At 54.8% G+C, this 14,801-nt stretch overlaps 1 protein-coding gene across 1 annotated transcript in view; it reads left to right on the plus strand.

The window, feature by feature from the left end:
• The window catches only part of RILPL1 (Rab interacting lysosomal protein like 1), a gene marked incomplete at its 5' end in the record, with an annotated part of 50,085 nt that extends 36,238 nt beyond the window's left edge, over positions 1-13,847 (plus strand). Inside the window, 2 exons of the mRNA XM_006149337.2 lie at positions 2,334-2,426; positions 12,976-13,847. Coding sequence (XP_006149399.2) covers positions 2,334-2,426; positions 12,976-13,120 — 238 coding nt within the window. The remainder of the gene's footprint in view (positions 1-2,333; positions 2,427-12,975) is intronic.
• Positions 13,848-14,801: the final 954 nt, after the last annotated feature.

Below are 14,801 nucleotides of genomic sequence, written 5' to 3' on the forward strand. Positions count from 1 at the left end.
GCGAAGAGGGTGCCCACCCACGGGTGCTGAAAATAGCGCCCTCAAAGCTGCTCGCTGGAGGTGGAAAACGCGGGCTCTTCAGCTCAGGGCGGGTGCCGTGGTGGCCGCCAGTTCATTAGTGACACCTCCTCCTCCAGGTGGAACCCGGCGGAGAGGAGTGCATCTCAGATGCTGAGAAGGCAGCCATGGACCTCAAGGACCCCAACCGCCCCCGGTTCACACTGCAGGAGCTGCGGGACGTGCTGCAGGAGAGGAACGAGCTCAAGGCCAGGGTGTTCCTGCTGCAGGAGGAGCTGGCCTACTACAAGAGGTGCGGACCCCGCGGGCCGGCCTGAGCTGGTCCAGTTTGTGTGAGGCAGGCGTCCGGGTCCTTGTCCGGCACCCTCCCTGACCTAAAGCACTTGGATAGGAGTGGACAGTCCTCTGGTGAAATGCGGGCCCAGATGCGTTGTTTTGTCTTGTGTTGTTTCTAAAGAATTATTTGGTTTTATTTATTACTGTCATTTTTCACTTTGATCAGAGAGAGAGAGACAGAGGTAAAGTACGAAAGCAAGCCACCGGGTCCAGGACTTGAACCGTGGTCAACTCTGTGGGAGTCCAGCGCCTCAACCTATAGCAAAAACCTCTCAAAAAATTTTTTTTGTTTTATTTACTTATTTATTTTTAGAATTTGGTATAGGGCACATGTGCTCACTGGAAAGAGACAGAAAGCAAAAGCGAGGAGTGGCCATTCCACAATCCCTTCTCCATTCTCCTCTTGCGGTTTTGGGCACACAGGCACATGTGCCCAGCAAGTCTTTCATGTCACGGGGTCCAGGATTCAAACTGAGCCATCGGCCATGTGGGATCCAGCCACCTTAACCAGCATGCTGTCAGCTGGCCCAGGCCCCCAGATGCATTTTGTAATGTGGAACTTCTCAACTATTAGAACGAACTGGGTTATGTCTACCATGACCTTACCCAGCTGGTGGCTGGTGGTTTAGGCGCTGGATCCCACATGGCTGACTATGCAGTTTGAGTCCCAGACCCGTTGGCTTGAAATAAAAGCTGGTCGTGTGTGTGTGTGTGCGTGCCCAGAGTCCCAGAAGGAGGGCGGGATGGAGAAGGAATTGGCATGACTGTCCTGTGGGTGCATTCTCACTTTCCCTCTCTGTCTCCTATGGGTGCACTGCGCCCTCTGGAAAATTGAAGAGAGAAAGAGAAAAGTCACTGTTACCTGGCAGGTAAGAAAGATTCACTGGGGACCAGCAGATGGCACAATGGTTACGTCGCTGGACTCCCACGTAGTTGACAGCGGTTCAAGTCCTGGACCTGCCAGCTTAAAACTCACACTGTGTGCGTGTGTGTGTGTGTGTGTGTGTGTTTGTGTGTGTCCCCAGGATCCCGAGAGGGGAATGGAGGAGAAGGGATTTCTCACTTTCTGTCTCTGTCTCTCCAGCGAGCACATGTGCAATATAGCAAAAATATCTCTCAAAAAAAAAGAAAGAAAGGTTTGCTGACTGAGAACCAGATGTTCAAAGATGGGAGAGAGGGGCTGGCAGGGGGCATGGGGCTTAAGGCGCTGGGCTCCCACATGGCTGAGCACTGTTTGAGCTACAGATCTGGCAGCTTGCTCCCTCACTTTCCCTTTCTCTCTCTCTGGTCAAATTAAAAAATAATGATAACAAACACCATCAAATAAATAAAAATTAAAAAAAAAAAAAAAGATGGGAGAGAGAGCATTCTGGCTTGGAGATGGGTGGAAATCAGGAAGGCTTCCTGAAGGAAGTGCCACAGAAAAGGCCTTCCAGGAAGGATATGGGTAATGGTGGGTGGGTGACATGTGCCAGGTGGAGAAAAATCACAAAGGCCTAGAGGCGAGGAGACTTCTGTAAGGACAGGAGACGGGGGCAGTTCTGTGTGGCTGAACTTGTCAGGGTAAACAGAGGCAAGGGGACTTCTGTAAGGACAGGAAACGGGGGCAGTTCTGTGTGGCTGGACTTGTCAGAGTAAACAGGAAATAGGGCCAGCAGGTGGCATGGTTATTAAAGTGCTGGGTATTCCCACATGGCTAACCATGGTTCAAGTCCCGGACCTGGTGGCTTGGTTTCTCACTTTCCTTCTCTCTGTGTGTCTGTCTTTCTCTGGTCAAATTAAAATAAATGAGCGAATAAATATAATTAAATAATTTTTTTTGTTTAAAAAAGGAAGAAACTGCAAATAGAGGTGTGGCTCCCCTCAGTCTCACTTCCCCAGAAAAGTGCGCCCTCTCCGACCGTCAGACGGTACTCTCCCGCCATGCGCCAGCTATCCTGGGATTTCTCCCTTATCTCATGCCTCCTGTCTCCTTCCAGTGATGAAATGGAAGAGGAAAACCGAATACTCCAGCCTCCACCCGTTGTGCACCCGAGAACGGCCCCCCAGCCCGAGTCTGGGATCAAGCGACTGTAAGTGACGCACGTCCAGGTGTGGGGCTGCTCCACGCTCAGCTCCCCGGTTCACGCGGCCTCTGACCTCCTGGCCACTGCTCCCTGGCCAGGCTGTCACTAACCACACCCTGCTGAGACATGCTTAGCCCAGAGCGTGTTGGGCCTGGCCCTGGCGGGAGGTATCGCTCCTTCTGAATGCTGAGCCCCTGGGATCTCGAGGCAGAGGGGTTCGGGTGGTCTGAGCGGGGAGGGCAAGGGCTGGGGTCTGTGGCTGACACCCAGGAGCTGGCTTGAGTGTGTCGGGTGGGTAGGGTGTGTCTCTGGGTCTCTGGGCCTCCGAGGACAGTGAGTAGGGCTAGGGGTAAGGGGAGGGGTTCTGCATCTGAAGGGCAGCTCTGAGATGTGGGATGGCCCCGGGTCCACCCATCTGTAATGACCGTCCCCTGAGCCCACAGTCCCTCCATGAGGTTCCATCAGTGCGTAACGGTCGCTGTGGGGGACACGCCGAAGAGAGTGACCCTGTCCCTGCCGTCACTGAGACTTTGAGCCACATTGTTCAGTAGCTCTTGGCATGACACATACCTTTGGGGGTCCACTGAAATCATGCAAAACTGGCATCCAGCTTCGGGGCTTCAGATAAAGGTTAAAACTTCTGGTCGAGGGGCCAGCAAGTGGTGTGGTGGTTAGGGTGTTGGATTCCCACGTGGCAGACCATGGTTTGAGGCCCAGATCTGGTGACTTGAAACTCACAGCAGGCACACACGCACGCGAGCCCAGAATCCCAAGAAGGGATTGCGGTGTGGCCATCTCCCCGGGGAAGGGGGGTGACTTCTCGCTTTCCCTCTCACTGTCTCTCTTTGTTTTCCGGTGAGCAGACTACCCTATGGCAAAGCAGACCCTTGGTTTCCACTTAGCTAGTATCTACTGAGAACCGACTGTGTGCCGGGTCTGTCCCTCCTGGTATCTCATTGAATCAGCGGCACCAACATGCTCTGAGGGGAGGTGCCAACTCAGAGTAACTTGCAGAATTTGCCTTAAGTAACCCCAAATTCCAAGGTACTGCAGCTTGGGGCTCAGCTGGATGCAGGCCTGTTTCCTCTGCCCGACCTGGTTTTCCTCTCTGCGGGCTCTGTTCTCGGGGATCCTCCACAGACTCTGTGTGGCAAGTGGTGGCAGCCCTCAGCTGGCTTTCTCTTCTGCCTAGTACTCCGGTTCGGATCCTCTGTTCCCAGCAGTTCCACAAAAGTCACAGAATCGTGTCTCATTGGCTTGGACTGAGCCACATGACCATCCCTAAACCAATCTCAGGCCAGCGTATCCGCTGTCCAGGGCTGTGTCCTATTCTCACTCCTGAAGCAGGAAGTGGTTTAAACTCTGTCTAGTTCATGTGGGTTCAAATGGGGTGACTTCCCAGAGCTAGGCAGACAGAATAGGCAGACAGAAATAACAGTGTCCCCCGTATCCCCATTTAGGGGTGAGGGAGCCCTTGGTCTTGACTCTGTGTGATTCTTTTTTTTTTTTTTTGGAGAGGTTTTTTCGCTATAGGGCGCGTGTGCTCACCAGACAGAGAGAGACAGACAGAAAGCAAGAAATCACCCCCCAGGGGGGATGGCCATGCCGCAATCCTTTCTCCTCCATTCTCCTCGCGGGATCTTGGGCACGCACGCACACGCACCTGGCGTGAGTTTTAAGCCTCTGGGTCCAGGATTTGAACCGCAGTCGACTACATGGGAGGCCAGTGACATAGCCATTACGCTAACTGCTGGTTCCCCATGACTCTGTGATTCTGAGCTCCAGGAAAACGCTTATCCTCTTGACTGGTGCTTGGTAAGAAATAAGATTGGCTTTGCTTAAGCTCAGTCCCACCTGCCAGCCCCGTTTGTATGTGACAATGAGCAAACTTGATCTTCTGGGCTTTGACAGGTGCAGCTTTTGGTGTTAGCCCTGGGGACGTTGCTAGAAATTCTGGGCCCACAGAGTCGGGAGTGGGGAGACCAGGAGACCAGCACTCTGCATCCTTCAGCCATTAGTGCCCAGGTCTTTGAGAATCAGACCTTCCTGGGCCAGGCCCATAGCCTCAGGATTTAAGGGAGCTGGATCCCACATGGCCGATCGCGGTTCGAATCCCAGCCCTGAGGCTTGGCGTACACTGGGCGTGTGCATGCATGCTCGAAACCCTGATGGATGGAGGAACGGAGGAGGAGCGGTTGTGGTGTGACCAGGCCCCGCTGGGGCTGCTTTTCCCTTTCTCTCTTCATCACTCTCTCCCTAACTGGTGAGCATACACATGCGCTGGCAATTAAAAAAAAAAAAATCAAACCTTTCCACTTTGAGCATGCTATATTTACAGAGCCTCGCGCACCCACAGTCATATGTAGCTCTTAAGAACTCCTTCCCAAGCTGGCTTTTCCTGACTAATTTCCTACTTCGGTCCTCTATTGCTAAACAGATCATTAAGGGCTCACTTTTGCCAGCCTCATACCAGGGAAACTCTAGGGAGAGTTGTCAGAGTTGGCCAGCCAGGCTCGCCAGTAGTTGCTCTAGCACACCTCAACAGGCTCCATTGCCCTTCTCTTCCAGGTGATTCCAGAACGCCCTGGGGCTCCGTCTTCAATGCCTTTCTTTTTTTTTTTTTGGAGAGATTTTCACTGTAGGGCGCGTGCGCTCGCCAGACAGACAGAGAGAGACATAGAGACAGAAAGCGAGAAATCACCCCCCAGGGGGGATGGTCACGCCACAATCCCTTCTCTTCCATTCTCCTCTCGGGATCTTGGGCATGCACGCACATGCGCCCGGCGTGAGTTTTAAGCCACTGGGTCCGGGACACGAACCGCGGTCGACCACGTGGGAGTCCAGTGACATAGCCATTACGCTAACTGCTGGTTCCCTTCAATGCCTTTCTGCCTTCAGCTGAAGCCTGAGCCTGGCAGGGGAAGCATCTGGAATCTGGGAGCCCAAAAGAGAGAAAGAGACAGAAGAGAGACAGAGAGAGAGACAGACAGAGAGAGACCAGACCGTCCCACCCGCGAGGTGCAGGTGGCCCGTCCCCCAGCAGTCGTGGCCGAAGGGCTAATTGGGAAAGCAGACTGACACAAAAGGCTTTTGACCGGCATGGGCAGGACACTGGTGGCCTTTGTCCACCTCGACTGCCGGCCAAGAGCTGCATCTCTATGGCCTGTGAGCCCCAAGGCTGGGCTGGAGGGTGGCAGGCCTTCCGATGCCTCCCTTTCTGTCCCTCACTCTTACACCACGTGGTTCTGTCTGCCCTGCCTCTTGCGCCCCGACTTCTGGGGAGCACTAGCCACACTGTCTGCCTAGAACAGCACCGAGCTGCTGTCAGCTCCGCCTCGTGCCTCACCCCATGTCCCCCAAAACTGAGCAGTCCCCCCCAAGGGCGCTGAAGGGGCTTTGCCGGCTCAGAGTATCTTCCACCCTGTGGGAAACCAGAGCGAGGCCAACGATCCCCATTTTTTAAATGAGGAAACTGAGGCCCAGAGACGCCCACTGACTTCACTGAGGTCGTTCTGCCGGGAGGTGGGAAGTCGACATTCAACCCCATGCCTTTGGCCCTGCCCCGCTTCTGCTGTCTACCCCCCAAACACACACACACACACACACACGCACTGTGGGCTCGCTGCCCGTGTCCCTTATCTCTCAAATATACCACGGTGTGGGAGACTCCAGACTGCACTTTTCTGGGCTGAGCCTGACAAGGGGACCAGAAACTCCTGCTGCCAGTCCACACAGTGCCCAGAGAGGTTCCAGGAATACCTTGTGACTGAGCAGCTGCCGGCCAGAAAGGACGCTGGCACCGCCGGGAAGGTCACGAGGCAGCGCCGGCCTGACTTCAGCCTCGTGCCCAGTGAGCGCCAGGCACCACTGCCCCCTTTGTGCCGTCGCCATCTCTCAGTGCGGTCCCACAGACACACGAGGCAGCTGTCTACGGGCAGGGGCGAGGCGCTGACCGGGAGGCAGGAAGCCGGGCGGTGGGTGGAGAGGGAGGGCCGGGAAGCTGCGGCTCAGAACTGGCCCTTCAGACCGGAGAGGGTAGCGGAGTGGGCGGACACCCGAGGCTTCGATGGTGGCAGTGACAGAGCTTTCTGTCCCCGTCCTCCTACCCACCACTCCTCGCTTCAGCCCAGAAATAGCTTCTTCACAGCCGCCCATTACACTTCCCAAAATGCCACCGTGGGAGCTTCATTCAGTTCGCATCTTCCAGAAATATGCAGCAGGGAGGGGGATTCGAACCAGTCACACTCCCCAGGACACTGACTTGGGGCCTGGCGGGCCCCGAGTGAAGTCCAGCATTTCCAGGCGAGCAAACATCTCTCCAGGAGAGGTGTCCGCCTGGTGTCCGTAGCCACCTCCGCACAATGACCGTGTCTTTGGGGTGCCCTATTTGGGCGTCCTGGCAAAGGCAGGTGCACAATGGTATGGCTCGGAGCCCTGAACACCAGCTGTGCCTGGCAGCCGTGCCCCCAGGGGCTGGGCCCATTCATTTAGCCAAAGGTATCCCTTTCCTCCACAGGAGAACCACGCTTCTGTTGAGATGTGAGGCGGGTCAGCGGCAATCCCAGCCACAGCTCCAGACCTCATCTGAGACTTTAATTTTTTAACGTTTCCAGCCAACCCTTAGGGGAAAAAGCACAGGAGACCCAGTCGTGGTGGGCCACAGGCAGCAGGCTGGCCTGGATGGCCAAGGTCCGGCTCCTGACCCTGCCAGCTATGGCTGCATGTGCCTGGGGTCCTCCCTGGGAGCGGGACCCGAGGACCGCAGCACAGCGACAGTGCTCAAAGTGCCATCTGTCTGTCTGTCCCTCTCCCCTCCCGCTCTCTCATGAAGGCAGGAACAGTCACAGCCCTTCAAAATAAGCCCCAGCGGGAACCAGCAGTTAGCATAATGGCTATGTCACTGGACTCCCACATAGTCGACTGCGGTTCGCGTCCCGGACCCAGTGGCTTAAAACTCACGCCGGGCACGTGTGCGTGCGTGCCCAAGATCCCGAGAGGAGAATGGAGGAGAAGGGATTGTGGCGTGACCATCCCCCCTGGGGGGTGATTTCTCGCTTTCTGTCTCTAATGTCTCTCTCTGTCTGTCTGGCGAGCGCACACGCCCTATAGTGAAAATCTCTCCAAAAAAAAAAAAAATAAGCCCCAGGGCTGGCTGGAGGCTGTTGTCCTCTGCCCTGCCCTGCTCTGCCCTGCCCTGCTCGGCCCGCCCAGCCTTTGGGCACTGAGCATGTGCTTCGCTCCGACCTGAGGGGACTAGATGCCCTGGCGGGTCACGCAGTCTGCGGGTTCTCGTCCTCCTGGCCGTCCCAACGCCACAGGGCCTGCTGCTATGGCAGTGGGAAGACATGCCGGAGGCCTTGCAAAGGTGTCACCGGGACCTCTCAGAACACAGCGGACTCCTTCCTTCGCACACCCAGGCCTGTGTTTCGCCCCTCTGGGGCCACTCTCTTGCCTGAGTGCCACCAGGTACTGCAGCTGTCCTCCAGGGCTCCACAAAAACCACAGACCTGGGGCTTCAGCAGCAGCCCTGTGTTGTCTCGGTGCTGGAGGCCGGACGTCTGAGATCAGGTGTCAGCCTGTCCCAGGCCTCCCTTTGCTGGTGTTTTACCGAGACCGAGTGGAGCTCAGCATCAACCCGCGCTCTGCTCGGTGTTACGTGGTGTTCTCCTGTGTGTTCCTTTCGTAAGGACACCAGTCACACCGGCTTCAGGCCCACCCCGTGCAGGCGTCACCTCATCCTAAGTAGCCTCATCTGCATGGACTCCGTTTCTGCAACGGGCCACATACCTGGGGTGTGAAGGTAGTTTTGAGGCGGGGACTGCTCAGCTCTGACATGGGCAAGTCCCTCGGCCTGGGTGTCTGGAGTGCCTCTTTTTCACGCCTCCCTGTCTCTCTCTCCTCTGTCTACCTGTGCTTTCCTGACCAGGATCTTTACAGCCGTCATGCCCATGGTGGCCGCGGGACTGATAATAGATGACCCGGGCCTGCAGCCTGTCCGACGACTCCCTTCTCTTGTAGGCACTGCGTGTGGTTTGGGATCCGTGTGAGCTGGGCTTAGGGAGCGTCTGCTGCGGCTCCCGCTCGGGCTGGCCTGCCTCCGTGCCCGTGTTAGCTGCATGGCCGTCACCCGCGTGTCCCCACGCAGCGGGTGTTGAGTGTGTTGTGGGATGTGCCGCTCCTTGTGCTCGAGCCGCACGAGCGGAGCCTCGGGACTCCCGGCTCTGTCACTGCTAATTCTCTGTCTCTTCTGTTTCTGTCCTAAAACCACCTTGCCCATGATCCAGTAAAGAAGGTCCTTTAAATGACGGGTCAGTAATCCACATCCACTGCGATCCCGAGTGACACTAACCCTGTGTTTTCAACCTCCACGCGTAGCTTTCTAAACTGCTTTGTTTTGCCAAGCCGCTGTCAGTCAGCCTTGATCTTGTCACAAAAGAGAAAAGGAGAGGAGGGGACCGATGTTTAAGTCTCTCCCTGTCCGAAGTGCCCCATGGCTGTCCTGCTGGCTGAGTCAGGCAGAGGTGACACGCCACAGCGGTATGCGGCTGCTGTATTTTCAGCCTGCTAATTGCCCTGGCCGCCCTGCAGAGACAGCTCAGAAATAACCCAGTGTGGGAATCGAGTCTGGAGTCGCCGCTACACGGATCTGTTGTAGAGAAATTGAGTTGCTAGGGAGCCTGGCACCAGATAAACTTAGCCTGCCCAGCTCTTGATCCTGGCACAGAGTGACCGTGGGGTCCAGGAAGCACGGCAATGAAATCCTTTCACCCAGGTGCGATTAAAACTATAATGCTGCCGGCCACCGTGCTGAAGGGAACGGGCAGGCAGGCAGAGGGGACCAAAAATAATATACCTGAAGCTTTGATTTCTCCAGGACTGCGTTGCTATTTTTGTCCCCCGAGACACATGATAAAGCTCTCACATCCCGTACCGAGTTCAGAAACCAGAATTCAAGAGGAAGAAGAACTTGGTGACAACAGAAGGGACCTTCTAGAGCCTAGTAGTACCGAAGGGCAGAAGGCAGCTCAGGGCGAGTATTGGGAAGTGTCCAAGGTAGGCCAGGTCAGGTTCACTGGCCCGGGTCCCTCTGCGCTATCTCAAAGCAGACCTTGTGTTAGATGGGCCACTCTCAGGGTTTTTCTTTGTGACTTGTGGCCCTCTCTCTCGCAGGCACCCAGCGGTTCACGCTGATCAAAGAAATAGTCACAGGTGTTGTAAAAAGGCCTCTTGGTCTAAGCTAGCTGCTGTTCCGTGGCTGGTTTTAACAGGAAACTCTAAGGGCTTTCACCACGAAACCCCTTCTGAGAGTCCAAGTGATGTTTCCCAAATGTCATTCGCCTGCTCTGTTTACACTGTCTCATCTGAGAACTGTGTATACCCATAGTCTACTTCATGTTTTTTTTTAATGTCTGTATTTTTTTTTTCTAAATACCTACTTTAGGGCCAGCCCTGTAGCCTAGTAGTTCAGGGAGTCAGATCTCACATGGGCAATTATGGTTTGAATCCTGGTCCCAGAGACTTGAAAAACATGCTGAGCACGAGTCCGTGTATGCCCAAATCCCAACAGGGTGGAGAAGGGATTGTGGCATGACCGCGCCCCACTGGGGGGTGCTTTCTCCCTCTGCCTGTCTGGTGAGCACACGTGCCTTCAGGCAGTTTCAATGAGTAAGTAAACTCTCCTGCAGCCACATCCCGAGCCGTAATGTCCATGAAACCTGGGCTTTGGCATGCCCCCATAGTGTCCTGATTCCCATTCATTGACCACGTAACCACTGAAATTGGAAGCAGCGTACCTTCCACCTGGCTTTCGAGAACAGGTGCTCCTTGGCTTGCGATGGGATTACATCCCTGATAAACTTGCTGTAAGTCGGAAATGCACCTTGACGACTGGCCCAAAGCGCAGGGTCTGCTGCACGCGTATCCCTCTCGCACCGTGGCAGCCAAATTCCTGAGTCGGGCTGTCGTCAAGGCGGGAGCACCGTTCCTCCCCGGCATGGTCAGGGCAGCTAAAGAAGCCCACGGTTTGTGTCAGGACTTCACGGGCACGGGTAACGGGGAGGCTGTCCGTAGGCTGAGGTGGAAGAGCCTCACGTTACACACGCATGCACGCCTCGCTCAGTGTGACCGCCGAGGTACTGTGACTGAATGACATGCAGAATCCAATGCCGCTTTCCCGAAATAACTCCACCTGCACCCCCGAGTTTCCTCTCACACCCTGACTTGATGCGCTGCTGTGTCCCTGGCGCTGTAAACATGCATCACGCAGCAAGGAGTCGGCTCTCATTTCTGTCCTTGCTTTCCCCTCCGACCTGCTGCGCCGCCCGCTCGGGCTGGCCTGCCTCCGTGCCCGTGTTAGCTGCATGGCCGTCACCCGCGTGTCCCCACGCAGCGGGTGTTGAGTGTGTTGTGGGATGTGCCGCTCCTTGTGCTCGAGCCGCACGAGCGGAGCCTCGGGACTCCCGGCTCTGTCACTGCTAATTCTCTGTCTCTTCTGTTTCTGTCCTAAAACCACCTTGCCCATGATCCAGTAAAGAAGGTCCTTTAAATGACGGGTCAGTAATCCACATCCACTGCGATCCCGAGTGACACTAACCCTGTGTTTTCAACCTCCACGCGTAGCTTTCTAAACTGCTTTGTTTTGCCAAGCCGCTGTCAGTCAGCCTTGATCTTGTCACAAAAGAGAAAAGGAGAGGAGGGGACCGATGTTTAAGTCTCTCCCTGTCCGAAGTGCCCCATGGCTGTCCTGCTGGCTGAGTCAGGCAGAGGTGACACGCCACAGCGGTATGCGGCTGCTGTATTTTCAGCCTGCTAATTGCCCTGGCCGCCCTGCAGAGACAGCTCAGAAATAACCCAGTGTGGGAATCGAGTCTGGAGTCGCCGCTACACGGATCTGTTGTAGAGAAATTGAGTTGCTAGGGAGCCTGGCACCAGATAAACTTAGCCTGCCCAGCTCTTGATCCTGGCACAGAGTGACCGTGGGGTCCAGGAAGCACGGCAATGAAATCCTTTCACCCAGGTGCGATTAAAACTATAATGCTGCCGGCCACCGTGCTGAAGGGAACGGGCAGGCAGGCAGAGGGGACCAAAAATAATATACCTGAAGCTTTGATTTCTCCAGGACTGCGTTGCTATTTTTGTCCCCCGAGACACATGATAAAGCTCTCACATCCCGTACCGAGTTCAGAAACCAGAATTCAAGAGGAAGAAGAACTTGGTGACAACAGAAGGGACCTTCTAGAGCCTAGTAGTACCGAAGGGCAGAAGGCAGCTCAGGGCGAGTATTGGGAAGTGTCCAAGGTAGGCCAGGTCAGGTTCACTGGCCCGGGTCCCTCTGCGCTATCTCAAAGCAGACCTTGTGTTAGATGGGCCACTCTCAGGGTTTTTCTTTGTGACTTGTGGCCCTCTCTCTCGCAGGCACCCAGCGGTTCACGCTGATCAAAGAAATAGTCACAGGTGTTGTAAAAAGGCCTCTTGGTCTAAGCTAGCTGCTGTTCCGTGGCTGGGTTTAACAGGAAACTCTAAAGGCTTTCACCACGAAACCCCTTCTGAGAGTCCAAGTGATGTTTCCCAAATGTCATTCGCCTGCTCTGTTTACACTGTCTCATCTGAGAACTGTGTATACCCATAGTCTACTTCATGTTTTTTTTTAATGTCTGTATTTTTTTTTTCTAAATACCTACTTTAGGGCCAGCCCTGTAGCCTAGTAGTTCAGGGAGTCAGATCTCACATGGGCAATTATGGTTTGAATCCTGGTCCCAGAGACTTGAAAAACATGCTGAGCACGAGTCCGTGTATGCCCAAATCCCAACAGGGTGGAGAAGGGATTGTGGCATGACCGCGCCCCACTGGGGGGTGCTTTCTCCCTCTGCCTGTCTGGTGAGCACACGTGCCTTCAGGCAGTTTCAATGAGTAAGTAAACTCTCCTGCAGCCACATCCCGAGCCGTAATGTCCATGAAACCTGGGCTTTGGCATGCCCCCATAGTGTCCTGATTCCCATTCATTGACCACGTAACCACTGAAATTGGAAGCAGCGTACCTTCCACCTGGCTTTCGAGAACAGGTGCTCCTTGGCTTGCGATGGGATTACATCCCTGATAAACTTGCTGTAAGTCGGAAATGCACCTTGACGACTGGCCCAAAGCGCAGGGTCTGCTGCACGCGTATCCCTCTCGCACCGTGGCAGCCAAATTCCTGAGTCGGGCTGTCGTCAAGGCGGGAGCACCGTTCCTCCCCGGCATGGTCAGGGCAGCTAAAGAAGCCCACGGTTTGTGTCAGGACTTCACGGGCACGGGTAACGGGGAGGCTGTCCGTAGGCTGAGGTGGAAGAGCCTCACGTTACACACGCATGCACGCCTCGCTCAGTGTGACCGCCGAGGTACTGTGACTGAATGACATGCAGAATCCAATGCCGCTTTCCCGAAATAACTCCACCTGCACCCCCGAGTTTCCTCTCACACCCTGACTTGATGCGCTGCTGTGTCCCTGGCGCTGTAAACATGCATCACGCAGCAAGGAGTCGGCTCTCATTTCTGTCCTTGCTTTCCCCTCCGAAAGGTTTAGCTTCTTCTCCAGAGATAAGAAGCGCCTGGCCAGCACCCAGAGAAACGTGCACACCCCGGAGTCCTTTGGCCAGTGGGCAAACACCCACCGGGACGACGGCTACACAGAGCAAGGACAGGAAGCCCTGCAGCACCTGTGACCGCAGCTGGGCTCCACCCCGGATGTGGTCTTTCTACGGCCGGCACCTGCAGTCTCCTGCAGCCCACGGTCGCGGCCTCCTCACACCTCTCGGTGCAGATGCGCCATCAAACTGACCCCTCAAACAGACTGTGTGCTTTGAGGATGGACAGTGAACACCGGACGCCAAAATCTACAGAAATGTTTATTTATACCCAGGGCTATTACCGTTTGTAACAGATGAGCCCGATCCCTTAGGATCTGTATTTAATAATCCCATGAACTGCGGCTGGACTTCTGCGCTAACTTTGGTAACACGAGCTTCTTTAAGCCAAATACGTCACTCGCCACTCCGATTGCTGTTTGACGTGTTGGTATAGAATCCTACCTACGTGTGGAGGTTTTATCACGTGTGCCGGACTTCACTGGGACACAGGAAAGGGGGGGCTTTGCATTACAGAGGTTCCTGACATTGTCGTGGTGGGAGCATCTCAGAGGATGCTCATAGGGCCTCTGATGTCCCAGGATGAGGTGGCTCAACTCAGACGGGAAGAAACAGAAGATAAGAACCACAGGCCTCCCCCCCAGAGACTGGCACCAGCTTTGCAAGAGCCCCCACATGGCTCTCTCTCGCACCTTGTTCCAGATGAGCCTAGAGCATGTAGCAATGTTCAAGGCAGCTGTGCCTTGAATCCCCGAGAATTCTGCAGAGCTAACCAAACAAAGTTGCTAAGGATGAGATGTTGCAACATTTCCTGTGTGCTTGTTTCTTTTTCTTGGCATCCTTTTTCTTTTTAGCATTCACTATATCAAATTTATAGTCCCCTGCAAAGAAGACAAATGTCCCCAAGCAGATTGGGAACGGGGCGTGGGAGCCTAGGCAATGTGGGCTGGTGGGTGGGGAGATTCCAAGGGCTTAGTGCCGGGTGGGAAGATGGCTCAGGGGTAGCACGTCTGGCTGATTCAGAGCTGCAGGGGCAGGAGAGATGTCCTGTCTGCAGCCGGTGAGCTAGGAGGCCAGCTGGGAGGCGAGCTAGGGGCTTGTCCACTGTCTCTTCGCCAGGGCACAGGGCTGGGTGCCCACAGCCTGAGAGGAGCAGCGCTTCCTCACGGCACTCGAGACGTCTGTGGACGAGGCCATGTTCTAGTGTTCTACTCGTGACCACTGAAATCAGGTGGAGTGCACTCTACAGTAGACTGTTTCCAATCGCTGACAGACAGGGGGCCAGCAGACGGCATAATGGCTACATCGTTGGACTTGCAAGTAGTTGGCCATGGTTTGAGTCCTGGACCAGCGCCTTAAAACTCATGTTGGGTGCGTATTTGTGTGTGCCCCAAATCCTGAGAGACTGGAGGAAAAGGGATTGTGGTGTGGCCATCTCCCCACCTCCACCCCACAGGGAGTGATTCTCGCTTTCTGTTTCGCTGGTGAGCACATGTGCGTCCTATAGCGGAAATCTCTAAAAACAAAAAAGACCCAGATGGGTTAATGATGCTTCAGAGCACTAGTTCTCAAATCTGCCTGCCCTTTAGAATTACCGGAAGGTCCCCTCCAAGAATATTTACACCAGCATGTATGTACTGAGTGAGGCCTGGCTCTCCCACCTCTGTCACCTGTAGTTGCCCTTCTTGGGTCTTTTTTTCCTGAAACTTCATATATAACTTTCTTTTTTCATTTTCTTTTTTTTTTTTTTTTTGAGATG

This window comes from Tupaia chinensis, unplaced genomic scaffold (genome assembly GCF_000334495.1).
Source record: "Tupaia chinensis unplaced genomic scaffold, TupChi_1.0 Scaffold000258_1, whole genome shotgun sequence".
In the NCBI taxonomy this organism is placed as follows: domain Eukaryota; kingdom Metazoa; phylum Chordata; class Mammalia; order Scandentia; family Tupaiidae; genus Tupaia; species Tupaia belangeri.